Below are 22,184 nucleotides of genomic sequence, written 5' to 3'. Positions count from 1 at the left end.
CAAGTTGCAAACACTTGCAGTTTGGTGACTAGATCTCTTTGAGTCTTTTAATTTTAAATACTTGAGTCAGGTAAATAAGAATAATTAGACTACATCCCAATTTTTAGAAAGGTGCCATATAATACCTAGACAATTAATATTCAGTGAAATAGTCATCTTTATGTTCCTAAAATTGAATGATGGCTGATTATAGGAGAAGAGTGTTAAAGGATATTTTCATACTTCATAGAGTGTAGTAATACATAGGAAATAAGAAGAGCCATTGTAGAGTTTGTTTCATGTAGTTGTAATTTTTATCTGAAATATGTTACACTGCAGGAAGTAAGATTGATGTTGATATTAACCTTCTGCAAATTGTACAATGACAGAATATCAAAGTTACCCTTTGAGCTTTGATAGGATACTGAAAATTGATGTTTTTCATAAAAAGTCAGCGTCTTCATTGCAGGGACCATGATCTCTATTAACCGATTAAAAGATGCTTGCTTGGACCCTGGCAATACAGGACTGGTAGAGATTTCCATTAATAACATTGGTCAAGAATAAAATTGATTTTCAAAGGGGACATTTTATTGAGGACGGTAGCAATGCACTCTCCTTTATTGTACACTAATAGTAAAACAGTGAATACAAAGAGTTAATTGCAAAATGGTTTCTGGTAAAACATTAGTTTTACACTGACACCAAAGCCACATTTTTAATAATATATTGTTCATATTTTTTAGTAAAAATAAGACTAAAAAGAGACATTGTCTCCAAATAAAAATCATGGTTGTTCTTGCTTCATTGAACAATTTCTTTTTCAAGATGCCCTGGGTAAAATATAAAAGAACACACAGAAGGCAGCATGTGTTTTTTTTATTTCATCTCTCTGCTAAAATAACATTTCTTCTTTCTACTTATCTATATAGGGGGTTGGAGATGTACTCTTTATCTTTATAAGACAGGATTTAGAACAAGCACATAACATGTACTTTTGGTTTTATGGTTCACAACCAAAATAATTTAAAAAAAGGAAATAATTTTGAAATAATGTTTTTTATAGAGATAAATTAGTATTATATTCATCTCTATGTTCTTTCATGGTTCTCACTCATTCAGTCTAATCACATTTTCAGCGTCCCTTTTTCTAGAAATTCTTGCTTTCTCTCTTAGTTATCATACCCTAAAGTTCAGTTCTACGACCCAGTCTCTCTTGCAAATTATTTTTGTCCTTTTGTTTAGGGTACAACTTGTACACTGATGGCATGCAATTCTGCCTTTTCTCCCCAGACCTCTCTTCTTCCTTCATTGGGGTTTATTTACTAAGAAGTCATGTGGTCAGGCAAGTTAAGGGTTAACTTGACTGACCACTGGTCTGATGTTGCATGCCCTTGCATCCGGACACATATAAACAAGTCACATGGGCTCATCAAATCCACCTTCACTAAAATGTTAGTTGTTTGTCAGGGTGTGCAATTATAAACATTGTGAGTTTCAGGCATGGAAATGCTTGTTGAATAATTAGACGGGGCTCTTCGTCTTCATGCTCGTCTTCGGCAAAAAAAAAAATCTTCCTATTCCGCGAATATTCGCCCGTTCCTGTCTTCTCTTCGGGCGAATATTAGTGGACATTCTTCGTGTTCGTTTTTTCTTCGTTTTTTCCAGTTAAGGGGTTAATACAGAGTTAACGCGTACCGCAGCAGCTCTGGCGCCAGGAGTTTAAATTTCCGTATGAGCAACTCTATTGTTGGATTTCAAGCATATGGAACAATCCAAAGTTATTATGCTACTCAATGTATCTTACCAATAGATGGGAGCATTCTCCCCAAAGATATATTAGCCATATATGGTAGTGTGCTCATTTGCATTTATTCAAATAAAATATATTCCCATGATCCTTTTGTCTAACAGTTTAATACAAAAATCCCCAAAATAAATGAAAAAAAAAAAGTTTGCAAGTTCGACAGAATTAATGTCCACGAGTGCGGACAATTAACTGTTGCAGCGGGGAGACCAGCGGTGTCCCCACTGTGTCAGTTAAATGTCCGTACCAGCGACTATGAGCAATTTATGTCCATAGTGTACCACAGCTCTGAGCGATCATACTAGTTTTGAAGAGGTCTGTGCAGACATCCACAGCATCTTCTCTGCGCAACCTAATCCTTACTTCATACAAACAAAAAGAAAAAATTGGGCAGGGATATAAATACCCCAAACAAAATGAAAACATCTCACCTATTGAAATATATTACAAAGATTGTGGTTTAACAGAAATTGGGTAAATTATTTTGAATTTTGTTAACTGTTTTAAATGATTTTTACAAATGGAATGTAATTCAGTTTAATTAGATTCTGGTCTGTTGTTTCAAGAATCCATTAACTGGTCCCTTATATGCCAGCTGCCAGACTAACAGCTACAGTTTAAATGAAATGCACATATGAGTGTTTGGATGACTAAAAATGTTACCCTTGCTAATATATGATAAAACTTGTACCTAACAATTGTAACGGCAAACCTGCAAAATGAATCCTGAAACTTGCAAAAATTGCTCTCTTGAAGACTGTTAAGTCACAGTTCTTGGACTGTGTCTGATTATTCTCCATAAATCAGACAATGGAGCTTCCATATTCCCTGAATAATTATCAAAATATATTGCAATCTAATGGTTATGTTTTTCTGTAGCTTATTAGTTTGGAAATTCCTTTTTTGTGCTTTATTTGATTTTGTGAAAGTAAGCATCTTGAGACCCTTTAAAGTAAATGTGTACTCCGATACATGTACAAATATAAATCCATCTACTATGTTATGATATACATAAGATAGATAGACAGAGTAGTTGTAAGTCAACTGGCCTCTGAAGGAAAATCACACCATATTAAAATGCACTTTCCCCAGACAAAATTCATTTAGATGTGCAGTTTTCTAACACAACTCTACTTTATTTTACATATTAAAAAACTAAATGACAGCACAAAAGTCTGGTATACAGGTTAAATGTCTAAAATGTGCATTTCATGTATTAAAATACACTTGTAATATTGTGATCTTAATAAATATCTAAGAGGCTCCTTTTTTCAAATTTGTGGTTAAATATTTCTCCAATGAATCAACACACAGAATGCATGTCTAAACTCCTTTGTAAACTTGTCACAAAGGAGGGAAAAGAATTGTAACCCTTTTGTACACCACAGAAAAAAAGTAGTTTAGACATTTTAGTTCAGATGCTACTACCACAAGACTAGTTATTTCAGCACAATGGTAACGATCATTCCATCAAAAGATATGCACACAACCTTCCAAAATTGACATCAAAAGATATGCACACAACCTTCCAAAGTTGACACATTATGGCAGTTCTGGATATACATAAATTACCAGTATATAGTGCCAAGAGTGTGTTCATGAGAAACATGGTATAGATATCTCTAGATATCTGAGAATATTGATAAACTCAACCAAGTAAAAGATTGGTCAAAGACTGGAATCATGTATAATATCACATAAACATGGAACAACAGCATAAATGTGTTGACTAAGACAAAGCAAACTAGTATCATGTTAAGATGATCAATAGTCATGAGAGGTGGGCTTTCTAGAATCTTGTCGTTCTAGTTTGAAATTGCCTATCCCTTCACATGGAGGGCTTGATTGGAGACATGCCAACACTAGCGAGGCTAGGGACCAGAGACACACACACCCTAACGCACGTGTGCGGAGCCATTCTATATCTTTGGCTAATTTGCTGTTTTCTTTGTGGTAGTACAGACATATGGCTTCCAAGTATCCATAAATCTCTCCCCTCTCTGTTCCACACATGGAACATAACTCAGGTGACTATTCCTCCAGTGTCTGCCACTGATCAAAAATGGCCCATTTGCACATGTCTAATGTTCATTACCTAAGTAGTGGAGGGGGATGTTTCAAAACACAACAATAACGGCCATGTTCAGATGTCATCAATGTATCCTAATTCCAATTATATATAATTTATTTTAGGGGGGAAAGATTAATGTCCATCAATGGTATTTCTATGAGTTTAGTTTTTTGATATTCAATCAGAATGGCAAATACGTATTTCAAAAGAGAGACACAATTACATGCAAGATGTTTAAAGGGACACTTCAGTTATATGCACTTGAATGCAAATGATAGCTGTATGGTCCCTTTACATTTCCATAGTGTCCTCTTATGGAGCAGAATTCTAATAAGAATCATGGCTGTTGCCTAGTGACTTCAGTGATTTAGTAGCACTGGATATATACCTAGAGCACAAACTCTCCTGCAGATGAGTACAGGCACTCGAAGTACATATTAATACGCTACTACCACTTTTGTCCTCTGTAGCTGGGCTTAGCAAAAAACAGTGCTGTATCCTGGGCATCAACGCTTGACACCAGCAAGCCAGCATTAAAGGTAGCGCTTAGTCTCAAATCATAATATGTCTTGTAGATGCATTATGATGTGGTTTACAGAATAGCAGGAATTTTTATTAATCGATAAAAAAACTAAATAGGCAACAAAAACATGAAGGATACAATTCTTAGGGTGATTGCACTTCTTGGACTGCTAGATGCCAAGTCAGAAGGGATTACCACGTTTGAAAAGGATACCTTTTGCTAGTTTATCAATATCTTTTTCACTATACATTGGAATTTATTTTCTACTTTTTCATTCTTTACTTTTTCTTATATTACTCTTCACATGGAATATTTTGTCTTTCATTTAGACTGTTATTATATTGTTTTCTGTATTTGCCATTACAGCACTACACAAATACACAAATAAGGGCATTCACTCTGACATTCAATTAGAACTTTAATTTTTCAGAATATTATCCTCCAGAATGCAATTCATCCAGGGCCTTTTGTTTATTTTTTTCATTTGTATCCAACATACTGCATACTTACTTTTTTGTTAAATCAAAGATCCATGTAAATGCTGGGACATTCTGCATGAAGGTATATAGTAATATATATAGACAGAATAACCAAGTTATGCAATAGGACCAAATTACACTTTTAATTTAAACATTGTTTTACCCTTTCTCTAGTAATTTTTTTTTAAGTTGTATCTTTTATTTAATACTAATGGAAGCATAAGGTCGACATTTTAGCTTCTTCAAAACAGACTTTAGAGTCATGCTAAATACTTGTCAAATATATAGAATTATTAAGACATCGACTCTGAAAGGGAGTTGTTTAGGACCTATTACATCGAACAACCTAATTAAAGGATGTTGATTTAATAAGTAAACTAAGACAGCTCAGCTGTGACTAGTTGGACTATGTTCAAAAGCTTTAGAAAAACTGGAATTGTGCCTCCCTCTTATTAAAACTTCCTGACATTTATGAAAGCAGCATCCAGATATTATCTAGCTTAAGGATCATCTTTATTTACTGGCGTTACTAATGAATAAGGGCATTATGTTCTATTTTGTTTATGCAAAAAATGCTTAAACATGTTGCTTTTCAAGTAAAGCTCTTGCAACGTGATGGGTCTTCGAAAGAGAGTGAATTTGTCCCCTAACACAGATCCTAAAGACTCCTTGGCAGTACAGGTTTTTATTAGACTTTGGTGCCAGTATTTTAAATGTCCGTACGAGCAACTCTATTGGTCTCCGTCTGGGGCCTCCTCTGCCATCAACCAATGAAGTGCACCTTTAACTCCTGACAGGGAACTTGGCCTTTCTCCCTGCTCCAAGGGTTAAAGGTCTTTAACTACTGACAGCGAACCTACGGATTTCCGCTCCCGTTATCTACACAGCATCGCAGGGGGAGCGGAAATCCGTAGGTTTGCCGTCAGGTTTTAAAGGGCCATAAGAACGACTGTATTGGTCACTGGCAGGGCCCCTGCAGACAACCAATAGAGTCGGTCGCATGACCCTTTAACTCCCAACACGGAACTTGGCTTGGGGAGACCATTGGTCTCCCCGCTCCAAGAGTTAAAGGTCTGTACGAGTCACTCTATTGGTCGCCGGCAGGGAGCTCCTCTGCCATTGGTTGATGGCAGATGAGTCCCCTGCCGGAGACCAATAGAGTCCCTCATACAAACTTAAAGTTAAAGGTCCGTGCGAGCAACTCTATTGGTCGTTCGTATGGACCTTTAACTCTTGGAGCCAAGTTGCAGCACCAACTTGGACCTTTAACTCTTGGAGCGGGAGCTCCCCAGGCAAAGTTGCGCCATCAGGAGTTAAAGAGTGAGTCTATTGGTAGCCTGCAGGGGCCTCCTCTGGCATTAATCAATCAACCAATTTTCATGTTCGCCTGAATACGAATGCATAAGTCTAGTTTTTATTACTTTTCACATCAGTGTAGGCAGCTCCTTAGTTAAACAATTACTTTGCCACATCTTCAAGTTACCCTGCTTATTGGACAAACATTTTGTGGAGGTGTGGTCTGCAGCTTATGTGTTCTCATGTCTGATGCCTGATTTACCCTAGCTTTAGTACAAAAATATTATTATTTAGAATATTGTGGAGAATACTTATTTTGTTTTAATTATATAGAGATGTATGTCAACTATTTGAACCCATCCATTGATGATTTCTGTGACATACTTTTCATTGTGGGGGCAAAGCTACATACGGTCCTCATCTCCCCAAACTTGTCTATAACCACTGGTCTTTTGTAGATATTTGTCTTTTGTTAAATCAATTTTTCGTATTTCTTATTCATTCTGTGTTTCAATGCATTGATCCATATCTTTGATGTGAAACACCTACAGAGATGAAAATAAAAACATAAAAAGATTTTGTTGCAGCACAACAGAGCTTAAGCTATGAGGAACACAAACAAAATTGCATTAGTTTTTAGAACTTTAATAAGGATTAAAAGTAAAATACAGTAATTTGCGAAAAGAATATATATAGTGTATATACAGTATGTTCTATTTAACTTGTAGCTTATGTTAAATATGTCATTCTTGCGAAAAATGTGAACTATTTAATACATGAATGTAGATACATTAGGTCAGGCCTGGACTGGCCATCTGTCTAATGTATCACTCATCGACACTCAAACACTGTTATAAAAAATTGCTTTTTAAAAAAAAATTAAATCCTAAATTCATTGCAAAATCTGTTGAATTGAGTCTAACCTAGTAGGACATGATACAGACCATTATATAGTCAAATACTTTTATTGATACTCCTATCAAGTTAAATTGATGAATACAAAGACTAATATAGACTGCCTTCTAATATTGGTGTTTGATCCATTAGTTCTTAATAAGAACTTGCGTGATTAGTGCCCCTTTAATTGTATCAGATGCCCTGAAATTACACAAGAAGTCATCCAAGTGACATCAACAAAAAGCAGGGTTGTGGAATAAACAGTTATCTGTTGAACTTCAACATTTTATATAATTTAGTTAAATTAGCTAAAATCTAAAATTAATTATTTTTATCCAGATCCACCAGTTGGTAACTAGTTTGCATGAATGTTGGTATAATGTGTACATAAACATGTATGGAGACATTCAGAAATATGATGAATATCCAGGGGCTCTGTGTATTATAGGCACTGTGTAATTTTTAAGGCAGAGGAGGGGGCAAAGAGCAGGTAAATGCATCAGTGGATATATGCATGTGATATGTGGCAATCACACCCAGCAACACATTTTTCATGAGACTGTCTTATCTGTATTCCCACATGCAGGCCCAGACTGACCATATTGCGCCAGTAGCAGATCAAGTCTCCTCTTTTGGCCCATGACTGGATATGTGCGGCAACACGTTACTTTTTTTGCTTATATGGCGTGCAGCTGTGCATATCCAGCTGTTGGTCGCACTTAAATCATCGGGCAGTCTCTGGCCTTAAAATGCTAGGGCTGCTCTGTCATCACCAGCCTGGCCCTGCCCACGTACAGACTTCTAAAGTCCTACATAACTTCAGATATGCAAGATGCAGATGATAATACAGCTAGATGACAGGATTTACACAGTAATGTCCACCTAGAGCTCATCAACATATAATATAAGCAGGCTTAGTTACCCTACAGCAGATTTCCTTTCAGCGGAAGTTTCTCTGGCCTTATATAATGCCATTCATACTTTATTTTACTTTAATATTTTTACTTATTTGTACAATATTTTTTTTAATGCATAAGAATGAATAAAACAAGATATTTACTTTCTACACATAATGAATCTTAAAACATTTAATGTACAGTTGAAGATGATTATCAAGTGACCCATTGCCATACCCGGGAACTTTGTGGTTCCGGCTACCTGTAGCCTTCCCCTTGTGGGATGTGGGTGGTCTCGCTGACATCAGTAGATGGTCCTGCTGACATTGCGTGTGGGGTGGAGAATGGGGAGAAATGCCGCTCTGGCGGCCTGGAGTTTCCCCTTGGTGACCCTCAGAGTTTCTTATTTCCTTGAGAAGTAAGTGTCAAAAGGATTTTTGTTTTTTAGTATATACAAGTCATACTATAGTTTGTAACATACCATTTTGCCATTTTTAAGATTAGGAAATAGGGATTGCTTAAGATGTAAAAGCCTATCCATTCGTGTTTTTTGGTAACAACAGAACAAGCAATCCCTTATTGGCAATACAGTCGCATTTATTCTTTTATCTATTTTCAGCCTTACATTCAGATGTAAATCCAGCATAGATTTGTATTTCTTAAAAGACTTTTAGAGAAGTGTAAAATGAGCCAGGGAAAATCACCTGCTTTAGTTTTGTACAAAAGAAGTTTTTGAAGGATTAATGCTCAAAAGGCCAAGTTGTTAAGGTGATTTCTTGTGTTTAAGATGCATGAAGTATACCAAATCCTTTTTACCTATTTATCAAAGACATGTCACATCATACCGATGCTCAAGAGAGTATATATTGCTCATTTCATAGGCCATGAAATCGCTTTTACAAATTTGGTTGGCAGTTCTTTGCAAAGAATGTTTGATCAAAGATATTCTAAGCATTTTCACTAAAATATTGCTATATTCTTTGTGAAATATCTTTCTTCATTGTTGGAATATGTTAATATTCCCTTAGAAAATGTATGATTTTTTTTCTACTGGCTTTATTTTGCATGCTTTATTATATTGCATTTGTTTATAGAGTATCAGTAGAGTCGGTAATACGATAACAATAGGGGGAGTGCAAACTAACAAAAACCTTAAATTTACAATAAGATTAGCACACATTGAGACATACAGAAAGAGAAAAGGGCCTTTCTTTTGGGAGCATACATGCCATTAGGAGGTTAAGGAAGAATGAGACAGAAGGAAAGGGACTGCTTGTTGAGGACGATTTGATTGTAGCGAGGGTGATATGGAGAATGCTTTTTGTACGATCTACGCTGAGCATTTACTTTTTACAACATTTACATTTTGAAGTTCTGTAAACTATGTAAACTTATATTCTGGACCATAGCCCCAATAATAAAATGTATTTCTTCATCCAACCAACAGGGCAGGGATGATGGGAGGGGAAGAAGCACAGCATGGAGTCTGTACATTTCTAAAGGGTTTTCATTATTTGTAACTCCCTCGTTCAGTGTACTTGGTAGTGCCATGGCATGTTAGAATAGGCTCAGCTTTGGGTCTGTGCCTGCCATAGGGTAATTTTTAAAATTCCAACCCCCTAAACCTCTGAGCAAGGGATGAGGGTGAGTTGGCCATTATACCCTCTAGGTTATCTTATTTAGCCCATCCTCTACCATCTTTGGCCCTTGAAATGGGTCTCCCCAGGACCCCTATAAACGAATTTTATTGATTGTTTATTGTTATACGCATTGTGAGAAAAGGAAAAAGCACAGTTTAAGGAAGTTTCATTCATAATTTAACATTAAATACACTCATACACACTAGCAAAAAACTAAGACATTCTATACAGCATCAAAACAACATGTCCGAGGTCTCCCAAGATCAGTATATTGATAGTATTGTAAATTTAACTGCTTATTGGAGCACTAATTTGTAAAATTAAAGAAATAGATGTGTAAAATCTAATTCTGGGTAAGTTTTCCCTTCACTTTAGATTGGCCTTTAATTTGCCAAGTAATAGCTAAAAAGCCTTTGAAGAAAAGGTAACACTAATGTTTTTGTCTGCTCTAGTAACAACATCTACTCTGTTATCTTATTATTATGGTTAGTAATCAAGTTATTATTTGCCATGTACATTCTGTAAGTACATCAAGTATCATAATCTTTACCTATTCACATCCTACTGAACCATATGTACAATAAGTGCCTAATCCCTGTCATTTTACTGCTTAAATAGCTTTGTACATACTGTAGGTTTGAAGTTTGTTTTCCTTGCTTGAGTTAAACCAAAAAAGTTCAAATCAATTAGAGGTACAAGGAGTGAATCTGATTTCTATAAAATATTTTGGTATGATTGATTAATGCCATTAGAATGGTTTACACTTGTACAACCACCTTTTTAGATAAGGCCTAGGACCAATTTGTTGGCCTTTAATATTGGCCTAGGCTGAGTTAAGGAGTGGTTATGTTTTAAAAGTCCTTCTGGTGTATAGTTTGAAATAATTTGCACAACATCAAACATTTTGAAAGTCCAGTTAGCACGAACAGATCATTGGTTGCTATGATTACATTAAAATCATGTTTCACAGCTTGTATAATTAAATTGATATGGTCTCACAAGGCCTATTTTATACTAGAAACCCTTAGGATGTCACTTATGAGAGGTCCCAGGGTTGCCATGGCTACAAAATACATTAATTACCTATTGAGGCCATGACTGTGGCAGACAATGTATGTGAGACCCTGATATGCAGAAGTTGGGACAGGTAGGTTATGTCTCAATCTGGGAAAATGCATTGAGGTCTCAGCCAATCAGGAGAGACTTCTCAACTCTCCTGATTGCCTCAGAGTTTAGAAGCCTCTCTTGATAGGCTGAGTCCCTCCTTCACACCAACTCAGCATAAACTGCAGCCAGCACCAGGTATGTGCGTTTGACTCTGTGTGTGTCACTGTGTTTGTCAGTTTGTCACAGTGTTTGTGTGACAGTGTTTGTCTGTTTGTCTGACTGTGTTTGTCACTGTGTTTATCTGTTTATCACTGTGTATCAATTATCACCTTTACCTCTATATCCACTTTATGCATGGATCCCTTGAAAGTAATTGCCCGCTGTACAAGACACCCTTTAGACAAAACTGGGGAAGAGGTGCAATAGCCAGATCACCACTCATTGACAGCTGTTTTGTCCTTAATGGGACTCGTCAGCATGAGGATGCTATACTGGCTTAATAGTTGAGGCTTGTGGTAGACAAGAAATACCATTACATAAGGTATGGTGGGTAAAGGTGATGGAAAAACCTTCCACTTAAATTTAAGGGGTAGTAGAAGTATTATTAAACACTCAACTACAGACACCAGACAAGCCAGAAGGCTTGTTTTTCCCTCAGAAATCTCATGGTGCTGCCACAACCACAAGGGATTCTGGGTAGGCGCATGAGGTTGTGATACTGGCTTAATAGTTATATACCTGTGTGTGTAATCTCATCTGCTTCATAGTCCGTCCCTGAATGGCAGAAAGAAAATGTGGTCATCCTAGTTCCTACTTTATCAACTTCTTCCTGCATAGATAAAACAAGTTTAAGTGCACAAAAGCTCTACCAATGTAGCAATTTACCAGATTAGTTACACTTCTTAGTTGTCTATGATCTCTGGAAAATGTATTAAGAAAATATATGAACACAAGACAGTGTTCACTGGGGAGAACTATTTATTTCCTGAAGTTGAAAATTCAGCAGATGGTTAATCATTGCATTGTAGTTTCAATTCATTTGAAAAAGGATAGTGAAGTGGCTTTTGAAGGTCTGTACCTTTATTATGCGGTCTACAGAACCACTGGTTTAGCAAAAAGACCCTTAAAGAAATGTCATGTAAGCTATATATAAATTAAATGTTTTATTTTCCATTTTGCCCATCTTTAATAGTCATAGGAAATACAATACTTAAGGATAAAACTTCAGCCGCTCAAGTGCCGTGTACATTCATGTGCAGGGATCAGCATTCAAACAATGGAATGTTTCTACTCATTGTCCAAATGTAGTACTTTTTCTAATATCTATGACTATTTTTTTACAAAATTGACTTATGTCACTGCAAGGATTAACACAAAATATATTTTATTTCAGAAATGCGATCCGATGGAAAATAATTTTGATGACATCAAACATACAACTCTGGGTGAGAGAGGAGCACTTCGAGAAGCAATGAGGTAAATCAGAATCTTCTTAGGAACAGCCATCTCTGTGGTAAAAAAAATAGCTATTCTTCATTATTGGGGAAACAAATGAATTCATTGCCACTGTTCGGTTGCATTCTCCAAGGTATTAATTTGTCACTGGAGAAGTTCCCCTTGTGGCTGTGCTTTAGTTGTAAGCTACATAAATGTTACACTTCACTGCACAGTAAAATGTAAGTGTTTAATTGGATTCTTGAAATTCTTAGGGTTTGCCTGATTTATATTTATGCTAAACTCCAATTGTAAATTTGGATGTACTGTGGCTACAATGCATAGTCAGAGTAAATATTGATGAACAGAATTTAGTGTGTCACAATTGAAAATGAATACCGAAAAATTAATTACCGTCCATTTTCCTAATGTTATACGTTTTCACATCTTCTATCATCTTCAGATCTTATATTTAAGGTAAATATACACTATAATGCACACTAAATATTCAAACTGAAGAAAAACACTTATTAGTTTAAGGTTTCTGTAATGCCGACATACATGTTTATAATTATTTTTGATAAGTGGTATTTTTTTTAACCAAACCTATTCAACCTTAGGTGCTCTTTATTTCCAGATGATTCTTACAAAATACTTTAAAGGGCATTTTCAATGGTGGGTCTGTATAGAACAAATTAAACTATCCCTTTAACCAAGGTGGGGGATCACCCTCTCTTCTCCTCTAGATTGTTAAGTTGTTTTTACCAGTTTTTAATTATATATAGATAGATATAGACATATATATATATATATATAGATATAGACATATATATATATATATATATATATATATATATATAGATACAGATATTTTGGGGTGGATGATAATGTGGTTGAGATGGTTGTACATTTCAGGTAAGGATACGCAAATTTGCATTCAATTCTCATGCCCTTCACCTGAAACTTTAAAATTTAAAGTCACAGACACTCGGATGAGCTTGCATTTTATTGAATATGTTGTCTGTTAGCATTTGACAGCATGCAAATTCCAGTCGACATACCGCTACAAACTGTGTAGAGTTAAACATGTAATGTTGAATTGCATACTTAAAAAACACTGTCCTATAGTGTAAGTGGAGGAATAGATTTTCTGAACCCTTATGTGTGACAATAGGCAATCAAGCCCATTTTGGAAACCTACTTAATACAGATAAAGAGTTGTAAAACAAAATCCTCATAATTTACATGTGTTTGAGCAACTAAAAATAAAATATGATGTATCAAAAATGTTATTAATTAACATAGAAACATAGAAAGTGACAGCAGATAAGAACCATTTGGCCCATCCAATATGCCCAGGGCCGGCCCAAGGCAAAATGCCGCCTGGGGCGAATTTAAAAATGCCGCCCCCCTTATCTACCCTTCCTCTCCCTCCGTCCCTGCCGCCCCCCCCATTGTCTACCCTTCCTCTCCCTCCGTCCCTGCCGCCCCCCCCATTATCTACCCTTCCTCTCCCCCCCCCCCCTTGTACTTACCTTTCAGCAGTCCTGCGGCGAGTCTCCCTGTTCGGTCTCGGTGCCGGCTTGTAATGCTGAGCGCCGGAAATCTTCCGGCACTCAGCATTGCAAGCCGGCACCGAGACCGAACAGGGAGACTCGCCACAGAGGAGAGAGAGAGGGGCGCCGAGCGGGTACTGACAGCTTGGTAAGCGAAAACCACTCGGCGCCCTCTCTCTCTCTTTCGCTTTAAAAAACAAAACAAAAAAAAAAGGGCTTGGGGCGGCAAGGTGCCGCCCCTTCAAAAGTGCCGCCTGGAGCGGTTGCCCCACTCGGCTCCATTGTCGGGCCGGCCCTGAATATGCCCAACCAATTGCTGTAAGAAAACTTGTAAAATATGAGAAGTCAAAAATGCAGTTATCTGGTATTTAAATGTATATACTTAGTTAAGAGGAAAATGAGACTTCTAGTTGGAACACTAAAGATTTATTATTAATATTAATAATAATATATTTTATTTATATAGCTCCAACAGTTTACGCAGCACTTAATACAATACATAGATTCAAGGGATATGACAAGACAAGAATTGACAAACTAAGACAAACCCATACATTCGGTGGAGATCTATTGACTAGGAGCAAAGTTTCCAAGCTCAGCCCCATTTATTTTATCCTTGTATGCAGACCAATTTAGTATATTGTCCAGTAATCAAAGCACCAGGAAATCAAAGAAAACAATACATTTAATCAAAAAGCTACAATTTTTCCTTTTTTAAAAGATCATAAGATTTCAAGTTTTTTTCTTCTTCTTCTGTCCATTAGCACCTAATTTATTAAGCCATAGTTTGTAATTTTGAGAAAATTGGTTTTCCAGTTTAGTGAAAAGCCTTTATATTTTGCTCACAAGAAACAGAAGGTTAATGGATGAAAAAGCTTTAAAATGTGATAGCTGAACATTTTCATGGATCGTATCTCCATTTATGATTTTCAGTGATTAATAAAATCAGCAGCATTTAGTGTAAGGGTGTTGTAAGCACTGAGATGATTGCACGAGTAAGGTTTTTTTTGTAGTATACAAATTCTTCAAATGTCAAGATATCATTCATAAAAATTTGTAAGGATGCCATGATTTCTGTTTACTTCTATATTTGTATATCTGTGCCTGTTCCCTTAGAGAAGAGCATTTCCTTAAATAGTTCCAGGGAAGAGGTACATCATGTATCAGAGAAGCAACACTGTCTAAACTAGATTTCTCACATATGATATGTTTTTGTTTTTTTTATCACCTCCCATACGCTGAATTGAAACTTGTTTAAGGTGTTTACAACATGCAGTCACAGAGGTTTCTAATTCCTGAATCCAAATTTTATTTTACCTCCCAATCAATTAACTCAAAATTAATTTGTAATGTTTACCTATGAGTTAAGGATAGTGGGCATAGCAATTGCTTGATAGTCTACTGGCTATAGGTATCACATAACACCGTTATACTTTATGCTGACCATAGCAGTGTTTTATCTTCCTAGTTTATGATAAGATTTCTTCCCTTTTTTTCTTTAACTGATTGAGTAAAACTGATATGATTAATTACTTCATGGCTTACATCAGCTTCTAGCGTATTTTTTTATAGAAGCATTTAACTTGAAATCCAGTGGGCGATTCAAAGATTAGTTTTGGGGCTTCATTTTAGAATAGATTTTGAGCGTAAGACACCTTTAATACTGTGCCATATTTTGACAGGAGGTTTCTATACTGAATAGGTTTTACCAAGTTTACAAAAGCTTATGAGCTTATCCAAGCTTACGTGGATTTTCATGTATAATACGGTAGATAACAAATAATATCTTGTTCATGTCAGTATTAAAATCATATTTTACTTTATCTCACAAAATAAAAAGAATATATGTTTCCTTTGAGAATTTCACCAACTGTGGGGGATCAAGAAGATTGAAAAAGATTTGCCTTCACCACACTCTCTGTTAAGCCATCTTTCCATATAAAGGGAACAAAATACTTCTGAGTGACTTATGGATACCAATCTAGGATAAAAGAATTCAGAGCTTGAATTATGTTGCACAAAATTATGCAATAGTTTCAAAAGAATAGTTTACACCCTTAAAATGTGTTGAAATTAATTGGTATTTATTGAGCGATAGAAAAAGAAAACATATCAAAACTTTCAAAAGTGTAATAACAAGTATAGATTTCTACACAAAAAATATACCGTATTGGCTCGAATATAGGCCGCACTTTTTCCCCCCACTTTAAGTCTTTAAAGTGGGGGTGCGGCCTATATTCGTGGTCTAGCGACCAACGCCCAGGATATGCAGTTCCGGGTGCCGGGCAGGCAGCAGGATTAGGATACAGATCCCCCGCAGCGGTGCAGGGGACCTGCATTCTACTCTCTGATATGCTCGGACAGCTTCCCCTGCCAGCACTTCCCACGGGGGGGGGTGCCGGCACGGGAGGTTGTCTAAGCGCATCGTGCAGACGTTCACCGGCAGCAGCGATGCGCGTAAACAGCCTCCGCTGCCGGCACGTCTGCACGATATGCTTTAACAATCTCCCTTGCCGGGAATTCCCACGGGGGGGAGTCCCGGCAAGAGAGATTGTTAAAGCACATCGTGCAGACGTGCCGGCAGCGGAGGTTGTTTATGCGCATCGCCGCAGCCGGTGAACGTCCGCACGATGCGTTTTACCTCTGCCCCCAAGACTTACCAGAGCAGACTCCCGGGTGTCTTGCGGGTCCCCCGCCGGCCCCGCAAGACACCCGGGAGTCTGCTCTGGTAAGGTGGGGGGGGCAGAGTGGCAGCATATCTCGGGGGGGGGAGGACAGTGGCAGCATATCTCGGGGGGGGACAGTGGCAGCATATCTCGGGGGGGACAGTGGCAGCATATCTGGGGGGGACAGAGTGGCAGCATATCTCGGGGGGGGCAGAGTGGCAGCATGTCTATTAAAAAAACTTTTTCTTTAAAAAAGCACCAAACTTTTAGGGTGCGGCCTATATACGGGGGCGGCCTATATCCGAGCCAATACGGTAATTCCATTATTATATTCAATATATATTCAAGTCACTAAACTGTGTATAAATAGGTAATTAAGAATAAAACAATTGTAGAATTATGTTGTACCTCAAGAGAAATGACATCCATTAAAAAAGAAAACGCAAAAAAATATTAACTGCTAAATACTGTTCAGTCTTTAGCATCGCTGCATGCTACATGGCAACACAGCATGAACATTGTACTTGGTAATGGGACTCAGTCCACGCTACATATTCTGGAATTCTGACATTCTCAATATGCCTGCTTAGTTTCTGATATGCATCCAAATGGCTTTTTAACGGCTGGCTAGCATAAGGAAATGGACACATGCCCAGAAACAAATACATTCATGCTTAACTCATTTTATGATATTTCTTTTTTCATTATAAGAATATATAAGCCACTTAAGTGTTTATGTTATACTTTAATGCAGGTAAAATCAAGGTGAACCATTCATGTTTTTGGTGAAGAGATTATTTTTCTTGTACGTTTTTAATGGATTTTTTTAATTACTTCTGCTGAATTTGCCATGGTGATTAAATATTAAATAACAAATTATGTAGTTTCTTCTCATATATATATATATATATATATATATATATATATATATATATATATATATCTGTTACTATCCAAGTTCTAAAGACTGTTGCCACCTTGCTTGCTTGTTAGCGTGAATTCTAACAAACAATTCCATACTGCCAAAATGGAAACAAGTTGTTACATGTGTAAAAGCTATACCTCTGCAATGTGCTTTAGTCCTCTTTTCTAGTCACAAGGTTTTGCAATACTCTGGGTTTAAACCATGATCAGCCCTCTAGCTACTAAATGGACTTTTAGCTTTTAATGTTATATTATCATTGTTATTATATGTCAGAAAAAGCCCAAAGGAGGTGTGTGCTTCTCGATGTTCAAGTGTTCTGCTAACTAATGAATGACCAACATAGAAATATCCCTTTCTTCTTTCCTAGCAGAAAAATTTAAAGGATGCGGAAATTTACAGGATTAAATTTAGAAAAAGTTATATCATTTTAAGGAAGTCTGTTTTATGAGTATGTGTAATACACATTAATTCTTCTGATTTCATAAAAGGAATTTCATACAATTCCTCAAAGGATTACTGGTTGGACTCTACTAATGTACTAGCCTTCTTGATGCATGTGTTCTACTTTGACTAATAAAAAAATAGTCATAAAAATGACTGATGTTGTTGCAAGGGAGAATAGATCCATACCTCTTCTGGAAAATAGTGGAGGACTCAATCTAGAACCAACAATGTGCGTGCCCATTATATAAAGAGATAAACGCTGCTCTTAATCTAGCCAATGTTCTGCTTTGGCTTTTCTCAGGGGCACCTTCTGACCCTGAGGCAGGTAAAGCCAAGTGGCCCCATTGGCCCCTTGCCCTCCCCAACACATGCACATACATACATACATACATACAGTGTGTACACACATTTACACAAATGTGCACACTGATGCGAACCCACACATACTAATATACTCCCTAAGGCACATTTATGCAGCCACACCACATACATATTCACATTAATGCTTACACATACTGGCTCTTACACCACTTACACATACATATTCATGTTAACACACACTTAAACATTCATTCTCACACATACAAATACTTACACAATTATGTTAACACACACACGTATGCATACGTACTTATTCTAACATACATACTCACTCCCTCCCCCTTACCTCACCAGCAGCTTTGTGTCTGGCTGCTTGCACACTGTGCTCAGTTTCAAAAAGGGCCAGTCTGACCCCCTCTCCTCCAAGCCAGCCAGCCGCTGGGTCCCCCTGTTTCTTGACCAACTCTAATGAGAAATCGATCCGTATACAAGTAATTCAAGATTCCTGGATCATGGAAAAATAGCCTGCTCACTGTATTCACTGTTACATATGTTGGTAATTACATTATTAAATACATTACTATGTGATAATTGTTTTGAAGGCGATTAAGTTCCTGTAAGGAGCACAAGAGTTAAAATATGATGATATGATAATTTTGATCTATTAGTTATATAGCTATATTCTTTGTGAGTTCTTTGCTAGAGACTATTAAAATTTACTATCACTGTATCTTTCCACTCGAGTCTAGCTTTATGCCTGCATACTCTATAATCTAGCATTATTGTTATATTGCACAGGGCCGGCATGTAACGCTTAAGTTATTATGCTAACTTAATAAGTTATGTTATATTGTAGACACAGCTCCTGTTGTGTATTCCAATTACTAGATAGTAATATAGCAACAGAGCCTTATATAATAGTGATTTTTCTATTTGATTCAGAAAGTTTAGCACAGCAGGAAACTTGGCTTTTCACCTAAATTCCACGTCAAGCTTGGCAAAAGGAAGACTTTTTTTTTAAAATGCTTAAAGGAAAAAAAAACTATGTATAAAGTTAATAACCATAAAGAAATAAATGAGAACTACAGTGGGACTTGCATGCACAGTATACATTACAAATATTACACACTGCCATTTGATTTAATTTTCTTTAAAAAGGATTTGTATTGAGTCAGTGAAGTTTTCATTGCTTTTACTAGGGCTTAAAAATAGAATACACGGTTCTTAATTGAAGAGATTAAGGTTGCAGATATTAGCAGGAGATTTTGGAAAATTCATTAGGTGATGACTTCTAATGGGAATAATTGTGTTCTTAATCATAATTGTGTGGCAATTAAAAAAACACAAAGAAGACTAATTGCAGACTAGAGGAGCCAAGCGGTGTTCAGAACTAAAAGCGAAATTACAGTACAAGTGGAAAGACAGTGGAATTTCTTGTATAAACGGTATTAAAGCAGGAAAGGGTCCCGATAGATATCTATTTTTTTATTTCTTACTGTAATTTAATTTTATCTGAATGTTTTGCATAATCTGATTGTAGTCATGGAATACGGAAAGAAAGAACAGGTTGACAATATATTAATGTACTTCATTTTGTTCTTTAATACACTGAATAAACATATGCATCTATGTTTACAGTTTAAAACAAGCAATATAAATGTATGAGAAATCCACTTTATGTGAATACTATGAGCAGCTATCTTAACTTCTGGTTCAGGCATTGCAAAATAACTGGCTTAAATAGACTTTGTAAGGGTTGGCAAAAGAATGACATATGGCTTCTAAACTGACATTAAATTGATCTACTAGTTGTGCCACAGATCCCAGACCATATGAGATAAAATTGCTGTTACTTTTAAACCAAATATTTTAAAAACTATAACCATATAGCTATGGTAAAAAATGTGAATTTGACATTTCCACTTTAAATTAGTGATGAATATAGCTGGATATGTTGGGTGGACTCACCAACCTCAACTCTCACTAATGGAGTGTGTGAACTGGAGCCAAACTCCTCTTCCTGTGTAGTGCATTTCAGCTTTGATTTTAATTGTAAAAGGAAAATCTCAGATGTGCTCTAATGTAAGACCTAGGATTTTGCTTTTTTTCCCCTTGTTCTATAAAATGTGTGTTTATTTTGGTCTTCCTAGGGAGCAGTGCATCTTAAAAGCACATCCCAACATAGGACATTTTGGAAGGGAATGGGTTACCACAGACTGTCGGTATCTAACTCATTTATTGCACGAGAAAGTAAAAAATACATATTTAAATGCATGTCAGTAAGACATTGTTGACTTGAGAGACACAGAGATAGCAGATGGCAGTGTAAGTAAAAGCAATGTTTAGCAATAAGGAAATCAGCTTGTGGTCACAGGAGGAAGAGAGGTTTTTCAGCAATGAAGGGAGCTGGTATTCTGCATCGAGAACTCTTGTCAATGGGAAAATGTATAGTAAGTACCTGTGAATAGATGGAGTGAGTTACCAGCTGGGAATAGAGATGTTTAAGACAAGAACGCACAATAAGTAAGCAAAGGAACAAAAACAAGCTGATACAGGGTTCTACAAATCAATTCCTAAATCTAAAACATAAAACATTGCTTTACTTAGCAACTTAGAAAATATATTTGAAAAACAGAAACAAATTGAATATTTGATTTTAGTGTACATTATTTTATTATTTTGATTGATATATTCTATGGCACAAGGTCGAATTTATATTTTAACTAGTACATTCTTAACAAATCTGGAACAAATCTCTAGAAATTAGAGAATTCTCCTTGCAAAATGGTCATCTGATACTAGAGCTGTGAAGTCTGTAGCTGTAAAAACCTTGTTCTTCTTAGTGTATTTAATTTATACGACTAGGGTCAGACTGTCAATGATGGGGAGGTCCTGGCACTTTGTTTTGCATATCCAACCCCTGGCAGCACGCTGCAGCACCGGATCTGTTGCTGGAGTGACAGATTGGGTGAGTTTGTGGCTCTGCTGGCCATCAGCCCACCGGGCATCTGCTTGGAATGCATGCAATAGTTCATGAAATGTTTTCATTGGGCTGAAAGTGGCCAATATCATGTTTGATAACCTAAATTAGGGGCAGTATATTATTTTGGACACCAGTCATTTCCCCATCCTTATGTAACCCATGTAAGGAACATTAAACTGCATCTTAGTATAAATATATCCCTGGGAGAACTGCTTTCAATTTAGCCAATGCTTTTTATTGATTAGCAGACAGATTCATACTCACAATATGACTTTGATGCTAATGCTCTTTCAGTGAAAACATTATGCACTGACAAGGTACCCTCACTGTGAATCAGTCAATACAGAAGTATATTGTTAGAGGAAGTGAAAACGCAGTAAGGCTCTCATCATCTGTTAATTTATTATTTTACGGCGTTTTTTCAATGTGTAGCATACTGAAAAATGCATTGGTTTTTTTCTTTAGCTTTTATTATTATTATTATTATTGTTTATTGTTTTATATAGCGCCATCAAATTCCCTCTGATTAGTACAATCTTTATAATTTGCCTTCTCTCACAAAGTGTTGGATACTGTTGTCTCTTTCCTACCATCTTTTAACTGAATCTATAACTCAATTAATTATATGAGACATAGCACATTCCACTAGAACAAACCAATATATATATATATATATATATATATATATATATATATATATATATATATATATATATATATATACACACAAGTTATTTAAAGGCTAGTTATCACTAAAATAACACTGCCCTTTAAAAGCATCCAACTTTTGCATTCCTTTTGAAGGTGCGTTTAAGGAACACAGTAGTTTAATCAATTCCTCACTGAGCCATGCCGACCCAAGATTTAAAGGGCAAATTGGGGCACTTATAATTGCAGTCTGCATTGGCCTCAAAAGAAAGGTCATCTATCTGCTTGTGCTCACAGCAGAAATCTATTAATGAATGCTGGTGCATGTCTGATGTGTTATAAACAGACATTGCATATTGAGGTTCTCTCATTATGTTTGAAGAACTGCTGAAGAAGAACATGCTCATGGGACACTTTGATGGATGGGTGTCATTGCATAAATAAAAGCCTTGAATCACAAATGTATGGTACAAGTAGTTATTTCCTTCCATTTGTAAAATACCAGGCTGAAG

General features: G+C 36.4%; 1 protein-coding gene across 1 annotated transcript in view; it reads left to right on the top strand.

The window, feature by feature from the left end:
* The window catches only part of LOC149279414 (dihydropyrimidine dehydrogenase [NADP(+)]-like), a gene marked incomplete at its 3' end in the record, with an annotated part of 261,334 nt that overhangs the window by 11,204 nt on the left and 227,946 nt on the right, over positions 1–22,184 (top strand). The window contains exon 3 of the mRNA XM_089501186.1: positions 12,089–12,171. Coding sequence (XP_089357312.1) covers positions 12,089–12,171 — 83 coding nt within the window. The remainder of the gene's footprint in view (positions 1–12,088; positions 12,172–22,184) is intronic.

The sequence above is a fragment of the Sceloporus occidentalis genome, unplaced genomic scaffold (genome assembly GCF_023333645.1).
Source record: "Sceloporus occidentalis isolate IW3139 unplaced genomic scaffold, rSceOcc1.0.p SCAF_166, whole genome shotgun sequence".
Lineage (NCBI taxonomy): Eukaryota > Metazoa > Chordata > Lepidosauria > Squamata > Phrynosomatidae > Sceloporus > Sceloporus occidentalis.
The sequence above is the reverse complement of the archived record's forward strand: the minus strand, read 5'-3'. Positions and strand labels throughout refer to the sequence as shown.